This window comes from Lepidochelys kempii, chromosome 1 (genome assembly GCF_965140265.1).
Source record: "Lepidochelys kempii isolate rLepKem1 chromosome 1, rLepKem1.hap2, whole genome shotgun sequence".
NCBI lineage: Eukaryota > Metazoa > Chordata > Testudines > Cheloniidae > Lepidochelys > Lepidochelys kempii.
This window is the reverse complement of record NC_133256.1, coordinates 330,921,435-330,948,068: the sequence shown is the minus strand read 5'-3', so window position 1 is coordinate 330,948,068 and position 26,634 is coordinate 330,921,435. Positions and strand designations below refer to the sequence as shown.

Genomic DNA, 26,634 nt, shown 5'->3' with positions numbered 1-26,634 from the left:
ACTTGAGTATGGTTATAAGCAGCTGCACTGAGAAGAAAGTAAAACAGAGGATGTAAAAATCCATCTACTTTTTGAGTAATTTTACCCACTTTATAACAAGGAGCTCCCCAAAAAAAAAAAAACCCCTTTAGTTTGTGATCAAACCCGAGTATCAAAGAGCATGCAATCATATAGAGGAGAGGGACATGGGGACTCTGTTAATTTGTTTTCCACTTTAAACAAATAAATGTTTTATCATAATTATAACCAAGGAAAGAGGCCTTGGGTAAACAAAATTAGATTAGTTAACTTTTAAAATGTCTGTGCATTGTTCCTGGATAAACATACTGATAATACAGAATAGTGTTTTGCTTCTGTAATTTGAAGTGGGGATGGGAACATAAGGGTGGGTTTGTAGGGAAGATACGAGCAGCTTCTGAAATCTGATCCCATCTACAGGCCAATACTTTACGCTTCCAAAATATTGAGAGATCGAGGTGTAAGTTATCTCTGAGTGAGACAGTTTAGCTGTATTTAGAGAGTAATGGCAAAACCAGGGATTGAATTGGTCTTCTGAGTTCAGCTTCTTATCCACAAGACCATCCTGTCCTGAGGAGTGCTCAGACTCCACTTTAGGAAACATATGGGCAGCTCGAGAGTGCTTGTTTAATGCTGTGTCATTCCATCACTGCCACTGTGTGGTTGGCCGGTAGGATGGGTTAAATATGGTGCTGCTGAGACCATATTCCCTCAGAGGAAGGGAAATCATCCCAACCTATAGTTTTGTTGGAAGAATTATAATGTGAGTGTCTCAAGAGCCCTCAAGAATCCCCTCCAGTACATCATTGGGAATTCCCATTCCTACTATTGTACACAGAATTTTTACCCTGCCCCTATCCCAGGGTAGACAAGATCGCAGGACAAATCCGTACCACTGATGCTTTTGAATGGACCCCAAAATCTTTTTAAGAACTTATTATTATCATTATTGTTGGGGGTTTTAAGGTATTTTCTCTGGAGATTGAACTTTGACTATACCTTGACCAAGACATTTGGACCTTGACAAAAAATAATTGACTACCCCTGCTATCCCATGTTGTTGTTCAGTTTGATTCTCCAGTGAATCCTGATCAAATAAGCCTCTTTTTAGACCTGCAGTTGGAAATGTTTGAGGTGACAAATCCAGCTGATTGAAGGATCAAATACAAGGAGAGACTGGCGTACAGAGGACATGGTGTGCTTATTATCAATACTATTTTATTACATTGTTATTATCAATGAGCCAAATCTAGATTTGTTAATTTATCTTCAGCAGCAGTTCGGCCTTATCTGGGGTGGAGTCCAAACTGAGTGAGGATATCAAGGGCTAGATCCTCAGCTTGTTCATATCAGTGTAACGCCATTGAAGTCAGTGGAGGTATATTGATTTATATCAACTGGGAATTTTGTCCTTTAATAATAATTGTCACACATATAGCCAAGGCTATGAATGGATTTTTCAGTTCAGAAAAAAGTCATTTTGAAATTTTTCGGTGAATCAAAACATTTGTTTTTTAAACAAACTTCATTTTGGGTTACATGAAACATTTCATTTTGATTTTGAGCATTTTTAAATATTTTTAAAATAAAATTAAAGTAAATATCAAATGAGAAATCATTTTGAATCAAAGAATCAATATCTTTTTTACCAGAACAAATTCAGCTAAATTAACACGAATGTGCAAAAACTTTGTGTTGCCAAATCTCTCTGTTTCACTGAAAAAAGTTTGGGTTGAAAAATTTTGCCCAGCTTTATTAAGGCACACATAAAAATGGCAAGGGGAATTTGTGGAAACACGGCAAGATAAAATCATAAACCATTATATTAATGTGATATATTTTAGTGGATGTCTTCAAATAGATCAGATGTGTAAGTTGATGCCCTGACCAACCACTGAGACTGTTCACTGCCACCTTTATTACAAACTACTTTGATTAATAATAGAGTATAAGAATATCACTTTTTAGTACCATCATCAAATTTTTCTATGTTCAGTTTTTCCAGTTTCATTTGATCTGGACATGGCTGAGCTTATAAATAATATTGTGAAACATTCCAACAAGTGGAAGGACTGAAAACAGAGCATCTAAGGCTTTGGTGGGACGGCTTTTTTATGTTTAGAAATCCAGTGGCATGCTAATAACAGTAAAGATTCAGTTGATAAGAAAAGCTGTCCTCCTTATGTACCCTTCTGAAATAATAATAATAATAATTAATAATTAATTAATAAAAAGTGGCACGAAAGGACTACCAACTTCAAAACAGAGAGAGACGTCATGCACTTTCCATTGACAGGTTCAAAAATGGGTAGCTGTATGCTCATGTTAGTTCCCCAGTTGTTCCACAAGGTGGCAGCAATAAGATATGGAACTGTATTATTGAAACTTGTAAAGGATTATTAATAGAGAGATTGCTCCTCAGGTCACAATTTAATGGTATTTTCTGCCTTTGCAGTATAAAATATCTCCTATTGAATGCAGATTTTTTTAAAAAATGTCCAGAAGGATAAAGACAGACAAAAACAGTTTTTCACCTAGAGGTTAGAAGTGGAAGTCACTTGAAGGATTTTGTCAGTGAAGACATAGCTTAGGGATATGTGTGAATTAGCATAAAGTGGAAGACTTCAAATATTAACCCCTTCACATTTCAATGAATATTGTAGTAGCATTCTCTCTTATTGCCTCTTGACCAGAAACATTTGAGTGGTCCTGTGCCAATTTTCTCTTCGCTCAATAGGGATGTATTAAAATATTTTTGTTCTTTACTGATAAAAACCTTAATTAATATAATTTGACTGTTTAGAAGCTTTGAGATTCTGAAACAAGCCAGAGGAAATTAATGATCAGGACTTATAATTGGAAAGCTGTCTTGAATTTTTCTGAGCTGAGCCCCAAGCAGCATCCTTTTATAATAATCTTGTGGTCAAAGCACTGGGCTGGGACTAGGGTGACCAGAGAGCAAGTGTGAAAAATCGGGACAGAGTGTGTGTGTGTGTGGTGGGGGGGGGAGGGGAATAGGTGCCTATATAAGACAAAGCCCCAAATATCAGGACTGTCCCTATAAAATTGGGACATCTGGTCACCCGAGCTGGGACTTGGAAGTCTTTTCAATTCTTGGCTGTGTTACAAACTCACTGTGTGCTCTTGAACAAGTTACTTAATTTCTATTCCACTCAGCTCCCCACCTGTGAAACGGGGATGATTATTATCTCTCTCATGTCCTTTGCCTGTTTAGGCTAAAAGCTTTTCAGGCCAGGGACTGTCTCTTGCCATGTGTATGTGGAGTATCAAGGACCATGAGGCCCTGATGTCAATCAGAACCTCTTAGTGCTACTGTAATATAAATTACAATTAATAATCATCATCAAACACAGTGTCATTCTGCCCGTACTGCTCTGTGGATTTGACAGTAGGAAGTGCTAACTGGTGCAACTAAGACCACAATCTGTGAGACATCAAGAGCCTGATTTTGATACCTTTACACATGTTGTGTAGTTCCTTACTCCGCCATAGTCTCACTGAAATTAAGAGTATCAGAATCTGATGTTAATTTACCTGTCCATAAAGTCTACACTTTATTGTGCACTTCAGTGAAGTTAGTATGTTAGCCTTCCAGCCACTTTCTGTACATAAGATTTATTCAAGACTAGCATTTTAATGCTTTATTTGAATATATATAACTAATTCTGATTCAGTATACTCATCAAAGTATATCGTGTGTGTGTGTGTGTGTGTGTGTGTATGTGTAAAAATCTCCATGGTATCTTTCTTCTCAGTTTTCAGATGCTATCTCCACACTAATGCTGATTTCATTTACTATCTGTGCAATACCAAGCAAGCCAGATATTCTCTCTGTGTTTCAGGTTTCCCATCTGTAAAACTGATATAAAATTACCTCACTTGCAGGGAAGTTCAGGAGTAATTTTTATTTTATTTTATTTATTTATTTTATTATTGTTATCTTTGGGAAAAAACAGTCAATTTACCCAGTTATGTCTTATTTAAAACAAAAGTCTAGGCACAAATGAAGTATTCTCAAGGGTCTGATCCAAAGCCTATTGAAGTCACTGGAAAGACTGGCATTGTATCAGGCCCCAGTTACACGACAGAGATCGTTTGCCTCAATATCCAGATGTTAGTGTCTTTAATGGCTCTAATTTTGTTCTGAGTTTTCAGTGGGAACTGAAATATTATATAGGTAGAAAATAAGTTGTTCTTAGATCAGTGTTTCCAGTGCTATGGAATGAAATTGTCTGAACAGGTAACAGAATAATTTAGGGCTTAATTCTGAGCAGGTGTAAATCAGCAATGATCCGCTGGAGCCTCGCAACATGTAAAATGTATGCTTTGGAGTGAAAGCAATTTAGATCAGCTGAGAATCTGGTCCTTTGTTGTGAACGGAGTTTTAAAGATATCTCCAACTAAACCGTTGTTCTGTTCTAGATGAGATTGTAAATTAATTTGTCAGCCAGTGTTGCAGTTTGAAGTTAAATTGGGGTGAGTGTGAGGAGTTAGAGATAGGTATTGATTGCAAAAATATATGGAAGGCTGAGAAGGACAAGTAGGAACAGCTCATTTTGAAGAAATTGGAAGAAGAGCAGCTTTAAATCCTCAGTGCACTTAAACATGTGCCTTACATTAAGCACGTGTACTTCCATTGACTTCAATGGGGCTACCTGCACACTTAAACTTAGGCATATGCTTAAGTACTTTGCTGAATCGGGCCCCAATGATGAATTAAGACAGTACTTGGGAAGAAAATTATCAATAAACACCCTATGGCAGCCTAACTGACCTAAATAGAGATTTAATGAAAGACATAACAAAATCTGGTTCATAACAAAATCAAAACATACTTCATATTCCTTTTCACAATAATCCACTGTTTTATGTGTTATGAAGCATACCCACGGAATAAAGCAATAATAAGGAAAGATGTGTTCAGAATTTTAACTGGGGCAGCCTAAAAAGGGTATAGCATTTCTGGCTTGTGCATCATGGCATGGAAAAAAAAGCAGCCTTAAGATTTATATTTAGAAAAGTGGGTTTAATTAGTCGTTTCAGAGTAGCAGCCATGTTAGTCTGTATTCGCAAAAAGAAAAGGAGTACTTGTGGCACCTTAGAGACTAACATTTATTTGATCATAAGCTTTTGTGAGCTACAACTCACTTCATCGGATGCATTCAATGGAAAATACATTGGGGAGATTTATAAACACAGGGAACATGAAACAATGGGTGTTACCATACACACTGTAAAGAGAGTGATCACTTAAGGTGAGTTATTACCAGCAGGAGAGAAAAAAACAAACAAACCTTTTGTAGTGATAATCAAGGTGGGCCATTTTAATTAGTGTATTTGTTCCCTTCTTTCAATAGAAGAACTACAACCATAAACAGAAATTAAAGTGAACAAGATGTCCATTTCAGAGTAGCAGCCGTGTTAGTCTGTATTCGCAAAAAGAAAAGGAATACTTGTGGCACCTTAGAGACTAACAAATTTATTTGAGCATAAGCTTTCGTGAGCTACAGTTCACTGTCTGTTTGTTCGCATTAAATAGTGAAAAGTAATTTCCTGGGACATGCTTTACCCCGCTGATCTTGATTTCCCCTTTAATTTGCCATCTTTTGGTCTATAACACTATATAGGCTTACATCTTTGGTTCTTTGTCCTCAGTGACACAGGCCTGATACAAAGTCTGTTGAAGTCTGTGGAATGACTCCTACTGACTTTCATGGTCTTTGGTCTGTGTCCGGTATGAGTAGATGTTTTCTACCTACACTAAGGCAAGCAAACCTACTGAGCAAAAGTTTGATCTCATCAATCCATACAGCCACATTGAAATCAACTGTGAATAAAGAATTTGCCCTGTTTGTTTATTATACTAAAAGTGCATTTGAATATGTTCCAGTTGTTATATAACTACTTTTTCGAATAACCCACATCAACCCATTTCTTTTGTATTATACTTACAGTACATGATGTACTAGAGGAAGCACATAATTATTTCTTGCTTTACTTTACTCCAGTAGCACACTGGAGGAAAAAAACATAGATAAAACCTAACGTCTGTAACCAAAGCATTGCTTTTATTGCATTTAATAATGGCTCTTAACCTCTGCCTTTATAACAGCTTCTAGAGTGTCTGAAATCTCTAATATCTGTAGCAGCCAGAACCCTTCATTTTACCTTGACCTGCATGCACCTGTCCAATTGGAGGGAAATCCAAAACAAAATAAATTACTTTGATTCTTGGAAAACCACATTCTCCCTATAACAACAATTGTCCTTCTTTCTCTCCATTGTCTTTCTTCTGCCCTTGATATCCCCACTATGACTAGGAGGGGGTTTTTTTGTTGTTTTTTTTTTTAATCTTGTGTCCTCCATCTAATGTAGATTATAAACTTTTTGAGGCAAGGACCTGTCTTCCCACATGCTAGAAAGTAAAGCACTATGCACAGCTAAATAAAATAATTAATTAATTAATGTCATCAGAGTTTGCGAAACTGAGAATTAGCTGATTATTACTAACAGCTGATTCAAATATGATAAAACAAGGTATGCAACTCTGTACAATACACCTGTATACTCAGTTGCCTGAAAATAGGATTGTTCCATTTAATAAAATTTGGAGGGTACTCCTGACTGGTCTCTTAATGCTGAACATAGTATGTGTCTCTAGTTTTCTACTTTAAGGGCCAGTCTTGGTTTTTAGTAGTACCTTAAGCTGTGAGTAGACCCATTGTAAGTCAGCATGAGCAAGGGTGGCAGGATCTTGTATAGATTTTTGATTCTTACTCCTCTACTTCGACTTGCTAACTCGTCTTTTCAGGTGACCATTTTCCTTGGTTCTGGATGAATCAATAGATAAAGGAAAATTCTGAGAATGATTTTTCTAATGCCCCAGCAGTTTGCCAAGTCAAACTGTAATTAACAAATGCCCAGTTGCTTTAATTGTTGTTCTTTACTACTATTGATCCCCAGGAAGTATCTGAGGGCTTGTCTTCACTACCAGGGAGATCGACGCTGCTGCAATCAATGCAGCGGGTGTTGATTTAGTGAGTCTAGTGAAGACCCGCTAAATTGATGGCAGAGCACTCTCTGGTCGACCCCAGAACTCCACCTCTCCGAGAAGAGTAAGGTAAGTTGACTGGAGAGCATCTCCCGTCGACGCAGCACAGTGAAGACTGCGGTAAGTCGACCTAAGCTACGTCGACTCCAGCTACCTTACTCAAGTAGCTGGAGTAGCATAACTTAGGTCGACTGACTTCAGTAGTGAAGACAAGCCCTGAGGAGCAGTAGATCAAATATATTTCTCTTCTGTTCATTGTCAAGGGGTTTCATTCCAAATTCCTTATAGAACTGCTACAGAGATCACACCGCACTACTGCCTTGGCCTGAATTACCAGTCACAAAGTCTGCAGATAATTGCACAACAGATTTATCTGCTAATCCAGGGTTTCAGTCTTATGAACAGCATAGGGTTTTTCTGTTTAGAAAGAAATGGATAGAAAATTTTTGACCATCTCTGTAGCGAATTTTGCTCTCAAGTACACAGATATAGAAGTCAGTGGGGCGGTACCTATGAAACAAGACAAAATTGTATCCTCAAAAGAGTATGTTTTAGTGAGGAGTTTTTAAGAGCTTAATTGAACAGGTCCTTACACATGGAACTCCCATTGAAGTAAGTGGGAGTTTTGCAGGTCTGGGTCTAATTAGACTTTACTCTGTGTATTATTTGCAAGTTTCACTTTCAGAGTAAAGGTCCTCATCAAAATTCTGTAATATCTTGGAAAATCTTATTTTGCATTGCACTTATTTCTGCTGCCTAAAATATGCACGCTACATCTCCCTGGGGACAACACAGTACTCAAAATGATTACATGAGGTAATTTAATAAAATGCTCAAAAATGATAATTCACACCCCAAAACAAGTGTATTTAGATGTCTTGTAAATAGTAACCTTGTCTATTGGACTCAGAGTACTGAGAGTATGGATGAGTGTTCTTCCCACTAGTCTTTATACTATTTAAATATCATATATATCAAGGTGTAGATATAACATACCTCAGTGCAGCTATTGTAAGGTTTGGGATGCAATGCTAGAATTTTAGAATGTTATCACACTGTTTAAATGAATTAGACATCCAAGTAGCACTGAAATTGGCATCTGATTGATGACATGGAGAAAAATGATGTGTATCTTCTTTTCAATTTGCTTAGGTACGTGTATTCACATTTTCTGTTGGTCAACATAATTATGACAAAGGACCCATACAATGGATGGCCTGCCAAAATAAAGGTACCGTGTGTATATCTCTGAGCTTATACCTATATAAAGTTTTGATTAACCCAAAAAATATCTAAACCGTTCTGTAGGTTTTACACAGGACTACAGATTTAAAAACTTTAGCCGGATTTACAAATTCATTTTGATGTTTTGAATCAGGGCTCCAAATAGTGTGGTTTTTTTCTTTTTTAGTAGACCATTCAGTTCTAATATTAGTATGGATATTATAGGATTATTATTAATAGCCTTGGTGTTTATTATTAATAAAATAAGAGTTCTGAATAAAACAGACCTCTGTCCGCCATGATTTGAGATTTCTGTGGTAATGTTTTCTCGGGAGAAGTCTCACCCTCATTTATCCAGGTCTGAGGAGTGTTAATTACCAATAGGTATTAAAGTGTTACCGAATGTGTGCAGGTCCAAGCTTCCTTCAACAGATTTAAAGAATTGAGTTGAATAATAGACAACAAAATGAGAATAGATTTTTGGTACCGATCATAGCAATTAGTAGCATGAATTTATACAGACTCCTACTGTGGTAAACTGAGTTGGAGGTAAAATCCTTGCACAGTTATCTCGATCTTCTGATTGCCTTGGGATATTTTCTCAAGTTGAGCCTCTAAACAAACAAAGACACACGGAAAATGTGGCAGAATGTCTAGCTAGTCGTTAGAAGAGTCATCAAATCTGGTAGAGATGTTTCAATTCCAGATAATCATAAATTCGTGCCTGTGGTATTAAAACTTGCCCTAAAAGATCTCATTGAGACAGAAACTACATTTATATTGATGTAATTGTCAGAAATTTTAACTGATCAATCCACTCTGTAAAACCATTTAAAGAAGTGACACCAGTACAGAGCAGCCAGCTGTATTTCCATAAAAGAGATTTCCTAGTCCATTGGAATGTGAAATACTAAGATATTTAGAAAAATTAAACCAAATTTAAAGCACAATAACGTTAAACTTTTCTTGAAATCTGTTAAAGTATTGGTTGAGAGCATGCTAAAAATTGTGACATTTGTTTTTATCCCCAAGAAGAAAGAAAAGTCAAAATATTAAATATTTTTTTTAATTTGAAAACATCGAGAACAATTTGACAGTTTTGATAGAACAAAATATTTTGTTTCAAAATTATTATTTGAAATGAAATGTTTTGCTTTGATATACTGACATTTTCAGACTTTCTAATTATTTCTGTTCATTATATCAAATGCTGATTTGAAACAAATTGTTTCATTTCAAACATTTTTGTAAAAATCACAAAATTTTATAGAACGCCATATTTTGTCAGGAAAATGTTATGATCAACAATTTTTACTTTTCTCTATTAATAGTGTAGCATAAATCGTATATGTTTTGGAAAGTTCTTGTTTTGGTGGAAGATGAGAAGCTGATATTGAGAACAGATTAGAAAATTAAGCAAAGATGTTTCAAAGAGTAGAGCTTGTGAACATTTGTTGTCGAATGAAATGAACAAAAGTTTCAGTCTGAAAGTTATTTCACAGTGTTTCCTTTTATTTCCACACAAATAAATCAAAATGATTTAAGAAATAAAACAAACAAAAAAAATCATTTCTAAAAATGTGTTGATGGGGGGGGGTTCCCTTTTCTCTCAGAAAAAAGGAGTGAGAATTTTTTTTTAAAGTTGGGGGGTATTTTCTTTCACCCTTTTGCCTAGAAAAATGGTGGGGGAAAAGTTTTGTTGCTTTTTTTGAGAGAGAGGGAGAGAGAGTAAGAGAGAGAGAAAGAAGAGTAAGATTTCCATCCACCATTTTGAACAAAAAAAAATCCATTTTTTTAAAGATTTGAACGAAATTTTATCAGCCAATGATTTTTGTATGACAATCCATTTTTTTCTGAAAATGTTGTCGTCAAAACCCATCATTTTGTCCAAAAACATTTCTTTTTAATTATCTTACCACCATAGACAATCCTGAGTGCTAATTGAAAGAAAGATGTTGTAGATACCAAGCTGATACATTATAAATCACATAATGAGATAACAAGGAAATAATATAATAGTACTTTGATAATAATATAATAGAATTTCTAGTTCCAAACTTATAGTAGACTACAGGTGGTACATTCCACAGTCAACAACTACTGGGATAAACTGATCTCGGAATCCAAAATAAGGTTACCTTCTGCCTAGTGAGAGAGCTATTAATCTTTACATGCTTGAACTTTTAGACTCCCTTATCCTTTGCCTCCCACAAATACTTTGTTATTTTTATGTTGCTGGCAATTTGTTTATCATCCGACTGTCTCCTACTCTCCCACTTAAGTAAAAGTCTCACCCAATTTTTCTCTTGTTGCCAGTTTAGGTCCAAATACTGAGAGGTAATGAGCACAGTTATTATCTTTAATATTATAGGTCCAAGTGCTCTAATTATGCTCCAAGACCACATTGTGCTAAGCGCTTTATAAACACAGAACAAAAAGTTTCTGCCCAAGGAGCTTACAATCTAAGTACAAGATGAGATAACAGATGGATATAGAGAAACTGGTGGGACAGTACAATGAAACAGTAAAATAATATTGGTCAGCGTGACAGGCTGTGGTCTCAGCACACTGGTGGCCTAACCATTTTCAAGTTTTTTGTAGGTATCATGGCCAAGGAGGGATTTGGAGGAGGGTGAGTCAGTTTTGCAGATGTTTAAGGGGAATTTGTCCCAAGCAGGCGGGACAGAGCGGGGGCAGACATGAAAATGCTTGTTTAAAAATTTAAACAGTGGGTGATAGAGGCTTGCATCTTAGGCCTTGAAAGTGAAAACAAGGCAGCTAATATTTGATGTGGTAGAGAAAGTGGAGACGTTCAAAACGAGCGGTGACACGGGCAAAGTGATGGGGTAGCAGAAGGACCTTTACCTCAGCATTCTGAGTGAATATGAGCACGGCAAGATTACATGTATTAAGGCCTGAAAAAAGGATATTGCAGTAATCAAGACATGAGATGAGAGATTTAGTTGGCTGGATGGATAGGAGATGCCGTATTTGAGAGAGATCATGCAGAAAGAAACTGAAAGATTTACAGAGAGCTTGTGTGTTAGGATCTAAAGAGGGGTCAGGATTGGAAATGATGCCCGTGATACAGGCTTGAGTGACATGCAGGCTGATTCTGTGGTCCATAGTGATTGAGAAAGGAGGCAGTTGGGAGGGTTTGTGCAGGAAGATTAGGAGCTCTCTTAGGAGCTGTCAGACAGGTGGAGGTTTTAGTTTGGATAGAAATAGATCACTCTGGAGGAGAGAGAGAGAGAGAGGTAGATCTGGGAGTCAGCTGGATAGAGCTGATAGTTGAACTTGTGTTTTTGGAGATTACCGAGAGATATGGTGCAGAGAAATCCATTATATTTGACTTTAGTGAATAGTGTGCTCACTCTGCACCCCTCAGAATTTGACCTATCATGTTCAGGTAAAACTTCTCAAGAGCAGTGGGCATTGCCAATGGCAGAGGGTAAAAGGAAAAGATGATTAGGAGGGGTTTTTTTCCACTGTTGATTTTCAGAGCGATTGGCTGCACTTAGTGTTAATAGCAAAAGAATATCAATTTTCCTGCTTGTTTTCCAAGTTGTTTCCCACTCAATTACCTGTTTATGACAATGAATGATCAGTAGATCAATATAACATAATTATATATTATATTTATAGGAGATCTAGGTGTATGTTTACTTTTTGGGGTAAGTGTATTTGTAAACCTCTCTGCATATTATAGTGTGTATATCTCTACATTATGACAGTCTAATTCCTTTTGATATTCATCTAGTATTGACCAACCAGCTTAAGGTGCTGAGTGACCATGTTATAGCTCTATTCAGTTTATAATGTGGTTTATCAAATTGCACATGCAAAGAAGCAGGCAGAGATTTTATACATTTATTTTTAAATCAGATCATTGGGAAAAATCAAGTGGTGAACAGTGTTATACCATGTAACTGTTTAACTTTATTGCTGTTACCTTTCTCCCCCATCCCCCGCACTTCCTATTACTTGTGATTGATAGTCTGTAGTCTGCAGGGATCGTGACTTCTTATAGCTGTACAGTGGGCCCTCAATCATGATTGGGGCCTTTGACAATGTTATAATGCAAATAGATAACAAAAATGCAAATGATAAATGGATGGATGCCACTTACATTTTGTGAGAGGATAAGTCAAACAGATGTTTTCATTCTTATCACACAATAAGCAGTGTTTTTATGCTGTGGATGAGTTCACTTCATTGTGAAGGCAAACTAGATTTTAATTGGATTTAAACATTTATCCAGCATATAATTGTATTGTTGTCACTGCCTATTAATATACCTATTTAATATGATTGTTCTTCAAAATAGCTGCAGATGGAGATGGAAAATGTATGAAAATTCCATTTCTTCCTCTGGGAAAAAACAAAGGTTACAAAGTAGCTCGTCATTGCTCAGGAATAGCTAGCATGGAGCACATATGTTGATGGCACAACTTAACATGTCCATTCATTGCTATGAAGTCTTATTAAACAAGAATGGCTTAAAGGCTCTTTTGTGCAAATGCTTTTAAGATACTTTCCACAATTATTGTAAGTTAATGAGATATGGAAATAGATTTTTTCTTTCAAGTGATTTCAGATGAAGAGCATGGCATTATAATGTAGCAGCATGTTATTGTTTCCATTATGTATTTTAGGTTACTATTATGAAATTCCTTCCATTGGAGCGATAAGAATAAACACACAGGTAAGTCGATAGTGCTTGAAAACTGCAAGTACAGTCATAAGTCAAAGAAATGTAGTGATAGTAAAGTATTTACAACAATTACTTTTGGTTTGCTTTATAAGTAAAATGAAATACATCTTTTTAAGATAAACAGAGGAAAGCTTGATAATCAGATAAATACATGTGATTTCTCACAATGTTAAGACATTCTTTCACATTGGAGAAATTAATCTACAAAGGTCCTAGACTGAAATCCTTTTCATTTTTTGATATCTGATGAAAACCCATGATATTCAGATGAAAAGTTCACTTGAACAGTCTTTCTTGTGGCATTTTTGGTAATTCCTGCATCTGGTTTGGCAAGAAATAACAACATAGCAGCCATTTTGGCACTTCAGCTTCCTTGGTCAGCCGTGATGTAGTAGGCACAAAATATATAAACTTAGGTTTAAGGTAAGTTTTGATTGCAGGGCTCTTGTTTTACCTGACTATGTTAAACTATCCCTGAAAGTAACCATAGAGAGAGAATATTCGTATGTTGTCCAGAAGAATATAGTTGCAGAGTGAAACAAATTTGAAGGTGTCCACTCATAAACCATTACAGAACATTTACCCCTCATCAGATCCCCATCTCAGCTCAAGGTAGGCAAAGGCCACCGCTAAGTTCTAAAGCTATTGTTTCCAATAGGTGGTGTCCTGAGCAAGACCCTGCAATGGTAGAAAGACATACATCATTGCTAACCTGATGTTTCAACCCCAGTATTTACAGTTTCAGCCATAAATCCTTATGAACTGGCTCTGTCTGTTGTTAGCACCATCTTGATCAATTGACTCACATCCACAGTTTCTTTAGTGTTAAAGAGCTTTAGATCTTTTGATTCTCAAACTTTGTGCTGGAAAAATGTGCTGGATTTTTCTTGTTCCACTTCCCCCATGCTTTTTTTGTGTTGTAGCTATGGAGAGAAGACAGCTCACTGACACCAAAAAAGTGACACAAATGCCGTTAACCTGTCTGTGCGTGCTTAGGCACATGACTGCTAGGGCCTTAACAGAACATTGTGGAGACTTACTTACAGATGCTACTGTGAGCAGTCAGGTCCTAAATAAAATGCCTCAATACTGTCTTGCCCTCTTCCCTTAAGTCCCCCCGAGGCTTAAGAGACTTCAGTCTCAGGCAGTTCGGGGTTGAGAACACCACCTACATGTCAAAACTGTCAGCACCATCTGCATTTCCCAGTCTTTTCAAGATGGTCCACAAAACTGCACCTCAACAGTCTTAAAGATTTTGGAGGTTGTGGTGTCAGTTTCACTGCAGTGTGTCAAAGTTTTGATGCTTTTGATGCTTCAAGAAACTAGTCCGGTGCTCAGCTCCACTCTTCTTGAAACAATACTCACTGTCACCTATTCTTAGGAGCCTAATCAGGCCTGCATCAAGAGTAGCACACTCAACTATCTGCAGATGATTTCATCCTGGATTTCTAGCAGCATCCAGTCAAGACTACTGATGACTCCAGGTGCAACAACAGACCAGATCTTCAACCCCTGAAGGCAGTGGAAAATATCAACCAATCTGACCATTCATTCATGTTTCCTGCACTTTATCCGTACAGACTCTAGACACCAGTACGTGTCCTTGAATCCTTGGCTCTACAAGACCACCAAATGTGTTTGAGATGAGGTCCACATTCTACTCCTCTAGTACACTTGGTGCAGTTGTCAGCACTAATGCCATCACATCCCATAGGGTATCAGGTCATTTTTGGATGGCCTTAATCCTGCCTCCCCAGTACTGACATTAGCTTATATGAATAAGTATGGATGAAGACATTCAAGAGTGCTGCTTGGACACAGAGAATGCAAGGGACCATTCTGAATCTTGCCTTTTGGACTTGCATCCATGCTACATTTGTTAACAAAGTACTTAGAAATCATAGTCCCAAACCCACACAGAATGGGAGTATATGTTTTCTTCTATTTGGACAATTATTTAATCAAAGACAAAAAATTGGAAGCGATTCAAGCACCAGTCCCTGGAACCATCAGGTCACTGGAGACACTAGGGTTGAAAATAAAGTATCCAGAGTCCCAGATTTTTCTTCAGAAGCTATTGGAATACATGGCTGTCCTGCTAGAATTGAAAAGTTCCACCCCAGGATTGTATTTTGGATATTGTAGAATTGATGGGAAATATTTTCAGAAGCCAGCTGGAATCAGTAAAGACCATGCTGTAGATACTGGGTCTGAGAGCACCCACGGTATTTATAATTGATATATCACACAACTTCAGTGGACCCTGAAATCCCAGTGGTGTCAAGCTACACAAAGACTTTCAAATTGAACCTGGATGATGGATGGACTCCAAGCCATGCTCACTTGGGGAAGTTCAGTGAATGTCTGTACTTAGGAAAGGACTTGCAAATTCCTTCCTTCAAATTGTAGTAGACATAGGTAGGATTAGGTAGCTCACAGAAGGAGGGGAGGGGGTTACATTAAAAGCACTTGGCCTGTCCAAGAAGATCATTTGCACATAAGTTATATGGATATAAAGACACCCCTGAAAACACTGAGGACCTTCAGAGATCTGGTCTCTCAAAAGATAGTCCTGTTTCAAATTAACAATCAGGCTGCCACATTTTACATCAACTAACAAAGAAAGTCTAGGACCAAGCCTCCTGTGTCAGGAAGCCCTGTAGGCTTGATCTGTAGACAGTGCCCTACAAGATGTTCCCAGTGGTCACTTATTAGGCTGGGAAGGAAAATTATTGGTAGTGTTCCATAGTGAACCCATGGGAAGCAGGTCTGGGTCTACATATAGTATATCTGTCTAATTTATCTATCATAAGTAGTTCCAATACACCATCTCCCGTGGTTTCTGAATAGACAGAGTGGATTGGATTTCTCTCAAAGAGTTCTGTTTGAAGCATCTCAGAACAACAAACAACTGGTTTTCTGCACAATACAGTAGGAAGCACTGAATTGTCTACTACATCCATTAGTGAAAGAAGCTGACATATATCTTTCCTTCACTATCTCATGTATATCTTTCTTACATTTCCTGTGTTAGCAAATTTCCAGGGCTCAGGAGAAAAGGCAAAAGTAGATCCTTTTGCCTGTTCCCTCACAAACTGCTGGAGTGTCATCTTCATCTGTATTGTTGTTGTTCACATTGTTTGACTTTCTTCTCATTTGAAATCTAATGTCGTTACTGTTTTTGATTATTTTAGAGACATCATTGGATCTTTTCAGTAGCGGAGATCTATTCCGACAAGTAACTTTGGAGAAGGTGCTTATTGGTAATTGCTCTCTGATTATACAGAGCATAACAAATTACATACCCCATTGTTCCCTCATGCACTTGAGGGTTCTTCAATGTTGTCATCATATTACTATTAAACCTAAAATTCATTTTTATAGATTTATGTTCAGGTGGAGCTGCTGAATCAGAATACCCCGTGTTGAATCTAATGTGGTATGTAGAACAAACCCAAGTGTGATCTGCTTTGATGTATAACTTCAGAGAGCAATGAATATAAGTATTCTTCTATTATATTACTGGTGTTGAAATCATGCCCTTGTACTGACTTCACTTTATTTTTTCTCATATGTTTTGTTTTCTTCCTGGCACTATTTTGAATGTTGATTGATAATGTCTTGTCTCTGATGGGCTTCTTGCTCTTTTTGACAGGAATATTTGGACGTTCTGGGGAGACCGATGGTTTTAGCTGGAGATAAAGCAAAACAAGTCCAGTGGACCAATGTGTATTTGGATGCACTGGTATGAGCTATATTTATGTAGTAAAAAGAAAAATATCTGTTTAGTATAGAGCATTTTGAAGTATACATGCTTATGAGTTTAATATATCCATTGCTTTTAAATCTTAAGGAAAGAACCTTACAGTACTCAGATGAAATGCATAATTTAAGTCAACACTTTATGAACTGTATTGTGGATAAAGCAGAGTATTTTGTATATATGGAAAAACATTTATAAAATGAAGAGTTCTCCAATTTCTGTCCACCACCTACAGAAGACTCAAACTCCTACATCCCAAAATGTAGCATTTCTGAGTTGTCATAAAGCAGCTTTCTGAACTGCTATTATACTACTGGACATTTTCTGTCCTTGCTATCTTAGCTGGACATTTTCTGTTCTTGCTATCTTTATCATTTTCTTCTAGTATAATGACATGGATAGAAATGTGATTCATTCCAGAAATACCTCCCACACACTGATCTCTAAATGCAGCTCACTGCTGACATAAAACAAATAACTGAAAAAAAAATTGTTTTCCAATTGTGGGCCTCTGCTCAGCAGAGACCATCACTTGTGCTAAATTGTCTGGAGACCTTGTTCTGTGGGAAAATAATCTGAAAACCAGCCACCTCATTTTCACATGATTTGTGAACAGGATTTGGACTCCAGAGGTACATGGTTATTGCAATTGCCCACTGTCTCAGCCAACTGCTTGTTTAGCTGACTATTGTATGTGATGGAGGAAACAACCAAAAGGGCATAATCCAGCACTTTCCACGCCGCTAGTTTATCATTTGGGTCTTTTAAAACAAACATATGCAGGAAACTATGAAAAACTAAGTATTATTAGCAGCAGTCAGGACAGCTGAAGTAGATAAACTTGCTGTACATACTTCTAATCATGCAGAAATTACTGTAAAATGATCAGCTGAAATCACATATTTATTCAAGTTCACATGGTCATCTAAAGTCATGTCAAAATCCACTTCTTCCTGCCCGCATTTCCTTAAAAATCTATTTTTTTTATCAGTCCATCATGGAACAGTGTGTGACATAGAGGAAACAATTTTGTGTCATTGCAGTTTTAATAGCCAGACGTTCATTGACCACATTCTCTTGGTTGCTGTTGAGGTACTTACTGGAAATATAAAGGATGTTATGAGGAAAGTTCATATGTTCTGTACATATCCTGTTCTAAAGTCAAAGCTAAATTTGTAACATGGGTGTCGGAGGAGATCTGGTTAATTAAACAAAAAGAACAGGGATAGCTGCAAATAACCATTACATTGGTTTATGTGATCAGTGGGTTACAAAAAGCTTTCATTCTGAGCCTTTACTTAATGTCTTTGTCCATATATGTAAACAAGCCAAACATTCTCTGTATAAATATACTTAAGTAAAGATGGACCCAAGTTGCAAAATTCAGATCAAGGCTAGTGTCTGCGGCTCAGTGCTTAGAAAATAAAGTGCCGAACATCTAACCACACTGGTAACCCCTGACCCGCTGATCTGGTAAGTAAACAAGCTGCCCTCTGTAGGAATCATGATCTAACATGGCAGAAAACTATGTGTTAGGGAATGCCCTTAACGCCTCGCTGAAAATCCCCACAAAGTTTAATAAAGTATGGATGTGCTGGGTTGAGGACAGGGATCCAGATTTCAAACCTTCTAATACTTTGAGTCTGTTCAATTGGAGGGTCTTCGTTCAGCCCATTGCAGAGGGTTTCTATTCATGAAAGCTAGTTCTGGGTTCAGGATCGGATTTTGAAACCCCACTACCAGTGCTTAGGGATGTTCACATTTAGGGGGCTAGTTCAGGCCCATCTCTAATAATAAGGCACTTGTTATATATGTTTATCATAATAACATAAATAACATAATAACAAGAAGGGTTTCTTCAGGTATGTTGGCAACAAGAAGAAAGCCAAGGAATGTGTGGGCCCCTTACTGAATGAGGGAGGCAACCTAGTGACAGAGGATGTGGAAAAAGCTAATGTGCTCAATGCTTTTTTTGCCTCTGTTTTCACTAACAAGGTCAGCTCCCAGACTGCTGCGCTGTGCATCACAAAATGGGGAAGAGATGGCCAGCCCTCTGTGGAGATAGAGGTGGTTAGGGACTATTTAGAAAAGCTGGACGTGCACAAGTCCATGGGGCCGGACGAGTTGCATCCGAGAGTGCTGAAGGAATTGGCGGCTGTGATTGCAGAGCCATTGGCCATTATCTTTGAAAACTCGTGGCGAACCGGGGAAGTCCCGGATGACTGGAAAAAGGCTAATGTAGTGCCAATCTTTAAAAAAGGGAAGAAGGAGGATCCTGGGAACTACAGGCCAGTCAGCCTCACTTCAGTCCCTGGAAAAATCATGGAGAAGGTCCTCAAAGAATCAATCCTGAAGCACTTGCATGAGAGGAAAGTGATCAGGAACAGCCAGCATGGATTCACCAAGGGAAGGTCATGCCTGACTAATCTAATTGCCTTTTATGATGAGATTACTGGGTCTGTGGATGAAGGGAAAGCAGTGGATGTATTGTTTCTTGACGTTAGCAAAGCTTTTGACACGGTCTCCCACAGTATTCTTGTCAGCAAGTTAAGGAAGTATGGACTGGATGAATGCACTACAGGGTGGGTAGAAAGCTGGCTAGATTGTCGGGCTCAATGGGTAGTGGTCAATGGCTCCATATCTAGTTGGCAGCCGGTATCAAGTGGAGTACCCCAGGGGTCGGTCCTGGGGCCGGTTTTGTTCAATATCTTCATAAATGATCTGGAGGATGGTGTGGATTGCACTTTCAGCAAATTTGCGGATGATACTAAACTGGGAGGAATGGTAGATACGCTGGAGGGGAGGGATAGGATACAGAAAGACCTAGACAAATTGGAGGATTGGGCCAAAAGAAATCTGATGAGGTTCAATAAGGATAAGTGCAGGGTCCTGCACTTAGGACGTAAGAACCCAATGCACAGCTACAGACTAGGGACCGAATTGCTAGGCAGCAGTTCTGCGGAAAAAGGACCTAGGGGTGACAGTGGACGAGAAGCTGGATATGAGTCAGCAGTGTGCCCTTGTTGCCAAGAAGGCCAATGGCATTTTGGGATGTATAAGTAGGGGCATAGAGAGCAGATCGAGGGACGTGATCGTTCCCCTCTATTTGACATTGGTGAGGCCTCATCTGGAGTACTGTGTCCAGTTTTGGGCCCCACACTTCAAGAAGGATGTGGATAAATTGGAGAGAGTCCAGCGAAGGGCAACAAAAATGATTAGGGGTCTGGAACACATGACTTATGAGGAGAGGCTGAGGGAGCTGGGATTGTTTAGCCTGCAGAAGAGAAGAATGATAGCTGCTTTCAACTACCTGAAAGGGGGTTCCAAAGAGGATGGCTCTAGACTGTTCTCAATGGTAGCAGATGACAGAACGAGGAGTAATGGTCTCAAGTTGCAGTGGGGGAGGTTTAGATTGGATATTAGGAAAAACTTTTTCACTAAGAGGGTGGTGAAACACTGGAATGCGTTACCTAGGGAGGTGGTAGAATCTCCTTCCTTAGAGGTTTTTAAGGTCAGGCTTGACAAAGCCCTGGCTGGGATGATTTAACTGGGAATTGGTCCTGCTTTGAGCAGGGGGTTGGACTAGATGACCTTCTGGGGTCCCTTCCAACCCTGATATTCTATGATTCTATGATTCTAATATGGCTTCTGGCAGTGGCCCTCTGTCTCCTCTTACCCCTATCATTTAACATCCATCATTTGGCATCCATCAAAGGGCTGTTTTGAGTTCCGTCCTTTCCTCCTCTAGAGTTTATATTCACTGTCTGTTTATGAATTCATCCACTCTGAAGGTGGACTGCACCTTCTTTATATAGGTAATTACCAAATCAACCTCTCTAATCCCTGACTTTTCTCCTTCTGCTTGGTTTTGTGTACGTGTAAATGGAGCCTCTCCAAATAGAACCCCTTATCTTTCCACCAGATCCTTCTCCACCACCTTCCTTCTCTATATTCCATGACAGTTCCACTGTCTTTCCCTTCACCTGGGTTCACTCCTGCAGTGTGATTTCAGTTCCTGCTTTCCCCATATCTAGCCTCCTGCTAAGACTGTCACTGTCACTTCTCCTTTTTTAATATGGCTTAGCTCTGTCTCCCAGTGCCAAGGTATCCAGACTACTACAATACTTGTAATTTATCCCTTTGACCATTATTATGTTTTCTGATCCCCTCATCTCATTATCCATCCCCACCAGTCTGTCCAAAAGTAATCTCAGGTAAAGAATGGATCAGGGTGAGCACCTGGGGGAAGGACAACTGATAAAGGGTTTTGAGTGAGCACATCTGAGGAGGAGCAGTTTTGGCTGAACGCAGCTGGGGAACAGTTTAAGGTATAATTTTCTGTTACTTCTCTCAGACCAAATCATCTCTCGTTCTTGAATCTCTACACAGCATTATCACATCACTCATCCTATTCAGGCTCCTTATCCTGAGCCTTGTTACACTACATATTCTGGTACCCACCTTGATCTCAGCTCTCATTTCCTCCTTTTGCTCAGTGCCTACCCCTCTGCTCCCTTAATTTTTTACTACTCTGCTTTGCTCCATCTTCTGCTTCACTAAATATCCACTCCCACCTCCTTGAAATGCCTCTTTAAAACACATTTCTTCCAGGGATCGCTCTTACCTTCCTGTCCCGCCGATAATCTCTCCATACCCTTCTGAACCCTTATTCTGTGTCTTATCTTGTCATAGTTTGTCTTCTCTATGCCCTAGAAAACTGGCTTTTACATAATAAACTCTTCATAGAAGTTAGTGTGTCTCATTACCATGCATTTTGACTGTTAATGGTTCTCTGCACTTTATGTAAATCATAAGACTTTTCTCCAAGATAGTTCTCTAGTATCAGTCATCTGCCTGCATTACAGTGATTAGATTCAGGCTATCCAGATATACGCACAGTCTGCTCATGCCTGGATGATACAACCAAAATATGTTCACATAACAAGTGCTCTGGCTAAATTCTTGGCACTATCACCTTCCAGAAGGTTATATGTGACAGTGTTTTCACAATGCGATTACTGTACATCATTCCAGACATACTCACTTTTTAAAAGTATTGCTTTTGGGAATGACATTAGGAAACAAAGGAGATGCCATAAGTAGCTTAACCTGCTGTTTGATGTTTCTGTATTGATTTGGCTTAATTGTTACTTTCCTTTTTTCTACCCCCTTGATTTAATAAGTTGGATTTTTTTTCATAACTACTGCTAATTAGAGAATGTGTGAGAGAGAACTAATGTATAGGTGTCAATTAAGTCTCATCAACCTACAGTTCTCTTGAGTTGAGATATTATATTCTAACTGTAGAGCACCACTCTTCTTAAACATTGAGTTATCACCTGGGGGGGAGCCTTCATATACACACACCAGTAAATATATTTACACAAATTTTTACCCTGCAAAAGAAGCTGGAAAAGTATTCTCAAATCGTTTATTCAAAGAAGTATTCCACAATGTATTAAATACAATTGATCTTTAATACCGTTGGAATTAATTATTCAGTTAATAGCTTTCCAGGATTTTTTTAGCAAAATGAAAGCCCAGATTTATAACATCGGTTTAAAAAAGGTACTCACTGATTTTGTCTTAATTTATTTTTGTTTAATATTTGTTATTAATTACAGATTTTTTTTTCTTCCCTTATGATTGTTTTCTAGGAACTGGGCCTTGTCATTACCGGGACTCTGCCTGTCTTTAATCTAACAGAAGACCAACAAGGGAACAAGGTAAGCTATTACTTAAAGCTGAAAAGTACGTTTCAGTTACGTTAATAAAACTTGATGTAGCAATCCTTATGGAAATAGATATTTCTATAAAGAACTATCTACAGTATAACTGTTTTGTACAACCAGAAACAAATGGTCATATCGAGTTATCTGATAACCACCTGGGAACAAGGAAATGCAAATCACATTGCTTGTTCTGAGTTTCAACATACGATATTACTTGATCTATCTGCGTGACCTGGTGGTAATGAGAATGCATTTGGGGATGAATAGTTACATGGGAAATAGATGATAATAATTCATAGGTCTTTCCAAGAGAGAAGCCTAGAGACATTTATAAAACCCATCGAAGCTATGAAATTTCACGATAATAGGCAATACTTATAATGATGCTTGGACTTCAGATGAACAGCCAGTTTTCTAGGGCATTGCCAGCAAAATTGGGTGGGTTTTCTAGAATGGAAGAGGACTATCTGTTTTTTCCCTTCCATTAGATAATAAAAATGATTCTATCTTTACAGAGCGCTTCCTGCTTTTCTCAGAGATGACACATCAGGTTGTGTGTAATAAATTATATACAGAACAAAACAACCCTATTTAAACTGCAAAATGAAGCATCCAAACTTGTCTGTATATAGATATATATATTCGTCTTTCACCTTTGAATATCTTCACCTGCTGTTATGTAGACTATGAACTCCTCAGGGCATAGACCTGTTTTATGTGTATTTTTGTGAAGTGTGTAGCAGAACTGTAGGAGACTAATTTAAACATTAACATATAGAAAGAGAGATTAGATTTTAATTTACACGCATTTTATAGATAGAGTGAATGAAATCTAATTATTAGATAGGTATAATTCTATTCTTTGGCCCTGTATAGTGTTGAAACCATGTATGTTTTTTGCTGTATCATGACACTGCTTTGTTTTTTTCTGAATCAGACCTAGAGTGTATTTTGAAGTTGAATGTAAAAATTATATATATTTGACATAGCCTCAGTGTTAATCTGGGCCACTTAAACTGTCATCATGTACATTTTATTCAGAGTTAGAAATGAGAAAACAGACATGTTTTCAGTTTACATTTATGCATTCGTGGATTGAAGTATGCAAAAGCTTATTTTAGCCAAAATAGTCTTTTTGATTTAAATTTATCAGAGACCACATAGGCCCAGAAAAAAAATTAAGTATTAGATCCATAATGTTTCTCAAACTAGTTTATCATAAACTCTTTAACCTTTCCTATTCAGGATCAAGTTCTTATACTCTTAGTCATGGAATAGTGCCGTACCTCACACTGATTCCATTGAATTCACTGGGTCTGCTTGTAAAGTAAGGTGCTACTCACTCAGTAAAGGTTCCTGAACTCAGTGGGGCTCTTTGGGGAAAGTAAAACTCTATTACATTTCCTAGGTATTCTACTTAGGGTTTTTAAGGACAATGTGCATTCTAAAGATAAAGGTACCCAGTCTCTGCCGCCTCCCTCAACATGTACTCCAAACCCCTGGAGTGCCCTCCATGGGAATTGGAATGGGAGGAAATTATATTATGGAGATGCATGACTCCTTTTTCCAGAGAGGAGAACTGCACGGGAAGTTCTTGTGTTCGCTGACTCTATGGTACACAGTATATTCAGACTTTGTTGTTACTATGCTAAATACAAAAGGAGTACTTGTGGCACCTTAGAGACTAACAAATTTATTAGAGCATGAGCTTTTGTGAGCTACAGCTCACTTCATCGGATGTAGCTCACGAAAGCTTATTCTCTGATAAATTTGTTAGTCTCTAAGGTGCCACAAGTACTCCTTTTCTTTCTACGGATACAGACTAACAGGGCTGCTACTCTGAAACCTGTCATGCTAAATACAGTGTCTTTTGTGTTGTTTGACTGATCGTTACCTTATAGTCAAAAGTATGTACTGATTTTGCATGATTCAATTTTTGAGTGTCCAGCCTGAGACTCCTAGTAGTTTGTGCCTGGAGTTTTTTGAAAATCAGATCTCTTTAGGGGATTTCAGGGTACACAAAATCACAAGCAGGATTTCAAAATCTCGGCTGAAATACCTAGAAGCCCTCATCAGGACTGGGACCCCATTATGCTGTATTCTGTATAGACACATAGGAAGACATGATATACACACCAAAGAGCATGTTCTACTTGTACCCTCCTTAAAAAAGAAGGGAAACTTGAAATAAGATTTAATAAATAGTATAAATTGTAAATTTTCAAAACATGAGGGAAAGTTCATAAAGACTTTATATGTTGTTACTATGTCATTTAAGTCATCATAATTTTGTGGGCCATATTTATGTTAATGACTTTAATGGAGATATATCATACCTTTTATACTCCTATTCTGTTGCTTCTTGAAATTGTTACCCATTTATCCATGAAAGTACATTTTTTTATATTGTTTTCACTTCAAGGTCCACATCCCCTTTTTATTAGCCTTCTGAAATATTTTACTCTCAGGCTGGTGTTAATATTATTCCATTTATTGGCTAGTGTAGCATAAGGTCCTTAAAATACATGCAGCTGCTCTCTTCTTCCTGTCAGTTAATCAAGCTCATATGAGTGCAGTAGTTGATCTGCACCTTCACATAACTACGCTGCTCTGCATTAAAAGACCAGCTGACTCTCTCTCTCTGTAGGCAAGTATCACCCAAAATAAATTTTAACTAGTACCTATCACCAAAAAAAAAAAGATGAAAGCAAAATTAAGATTCAGCTGCTACATGTTTGCGTGTGTATTGTCAACATGTTAAAACTGCCACTAACTTTTTATAATCTTACCCCAGAACCAGCTGATTCTTGGAGTTATGGGAGTTGATGTCTCTTTGGAGGACATAAAAAAACTGACACCACGGTTTACAGTAAGTTGCCCTCTTCTGTTGGTATTAGCTATTTCCCTTTATGTATGAATTCTTTTTACACACTTTCACAGACCATCTAACCATGTCCTAGATGGGAGTCAGAAGATCACCACACCTCCTATAACCTATGCTTTCTTTTCCTCTGACCGCTTTAGAGGGTGATTGCTTCCTCTGTAGCTAGTATCAGTGCTGCTCCACAAAATGGTCATCAGGATGCAGCTTACTAGCACAATACGCCTGTCTTCTACCAGCATTGAAAGTAGCAGACCTTAGATCCCCTGGGGAGACCACAGAGAGTGCTGTCATCCAGATGTTTGACCTATGTAGTCTTTTCATTACACTGTACACAGTGTACCTTCATTATGAAGTTAGTGACCTTTTCTTCAGTTTGTATGTTGCAGGTATAATTTATATCCAGTGTGTAGGGCGAGATATTTTAGAGTTAATTTATATAACATTTTGTCATAGTTGAAAACAAAACCCATATAAATACAAGATTTTTTTAAAACTTTCTTATATGGTAGGCGAGGCTGATATCTGGTTAGCACACACACCCCCCAGATACTTTAGCTTTGCCTTAAGCTATGTATTTTCCACATTCTGAATATTATTAGAAGGCCATAACGAAATCTTTTTCATTAGACTAAGTCTAATAACAGTGCATATTGTTTCTTTTTTTTTTCAGCTGTGCCCAAATGGTTACTATTTTGCTATTGACCCTAATGGTTATGTGTTACTTCATCCAGATCTTCAACCAAAGGTATGAAAAATCTTCTATTTTATATCACTGTAGCTCTGGGATTCTTATCAGACATAAGAGAAGCGCACTGTAAGTGCTGATTAAGGTGCTATACAGCAATGGTAAATATCCTGATTTGGGGGTTGATCCAAAACCCACTTTAGTCAATAGATACCCACTGATCTTACTGGGATTTGGACCTTGATGAAAAATGAAAATCAAACATTCCACTCTTACATCATTATTGTCAAGCATATCATTTGTTACATTAATAATATAATAATTTTAATAATAATGAATTGCTTGTTATAACAGCAACTAAAACTGATTCTGAAGTGTATCTTCTTTTGGGGGGCGGGGAAAGATTGTTACAAGGTGACCTCAGGAATAGAAGAACCCTTAAGAGTTTATTTTTGAAAATGTTTATTTTATTTTATTTATTCTTCCTAGCTGCCGTAGATTTAGTTTAAAGAAGAACTTTTGTACTGAGGAAAACTTTCAGA

At 37.8% G+C, this 26,634-nt stretch overlaps 1 protein-coding gene across 4 annotated transcripts in view; it reads left to right on the top strand.

The window, feature by feature from the left end:
- Positions 1-26,634, top strand: part of CACNA2D1 (calcium voltage-gated channel auxiliary subunit alpha2delta 1) — a 683,143-nt gene that overhangs the window by 583,609 nt on the left and 72,900 nt on the right. For all 4 annotated transcript variants that reach the window (XM_073328631.1, XM_073328632.1, XM_073328633.1 and 1 more), the window contains exons 13-18: positions 8,243-8,321; positions 12,970-13,019; positions 16,684-16,773; positions 22,449-22,517; positions 25,318-25,392; positions 26,078-26,152. In XM_073328631.1, coding sequence (XP_073184732.1) covers positions 8,243-8,321; positions 12,970-13,019; positions 16,684-16,773; positions 22,449-22,517; positions 25,318-25,392; positions 26,078-26,152 — 438 coding nt within the window. The remainder of the gene's footprint in view (positions 1-8,242; positions 8,322-12,969; positions 13,020-16,683; positions 16,774-22,448; positions 22,518-25,317; positions 25,393-26,077; positions 26,153-26,634) is intronic.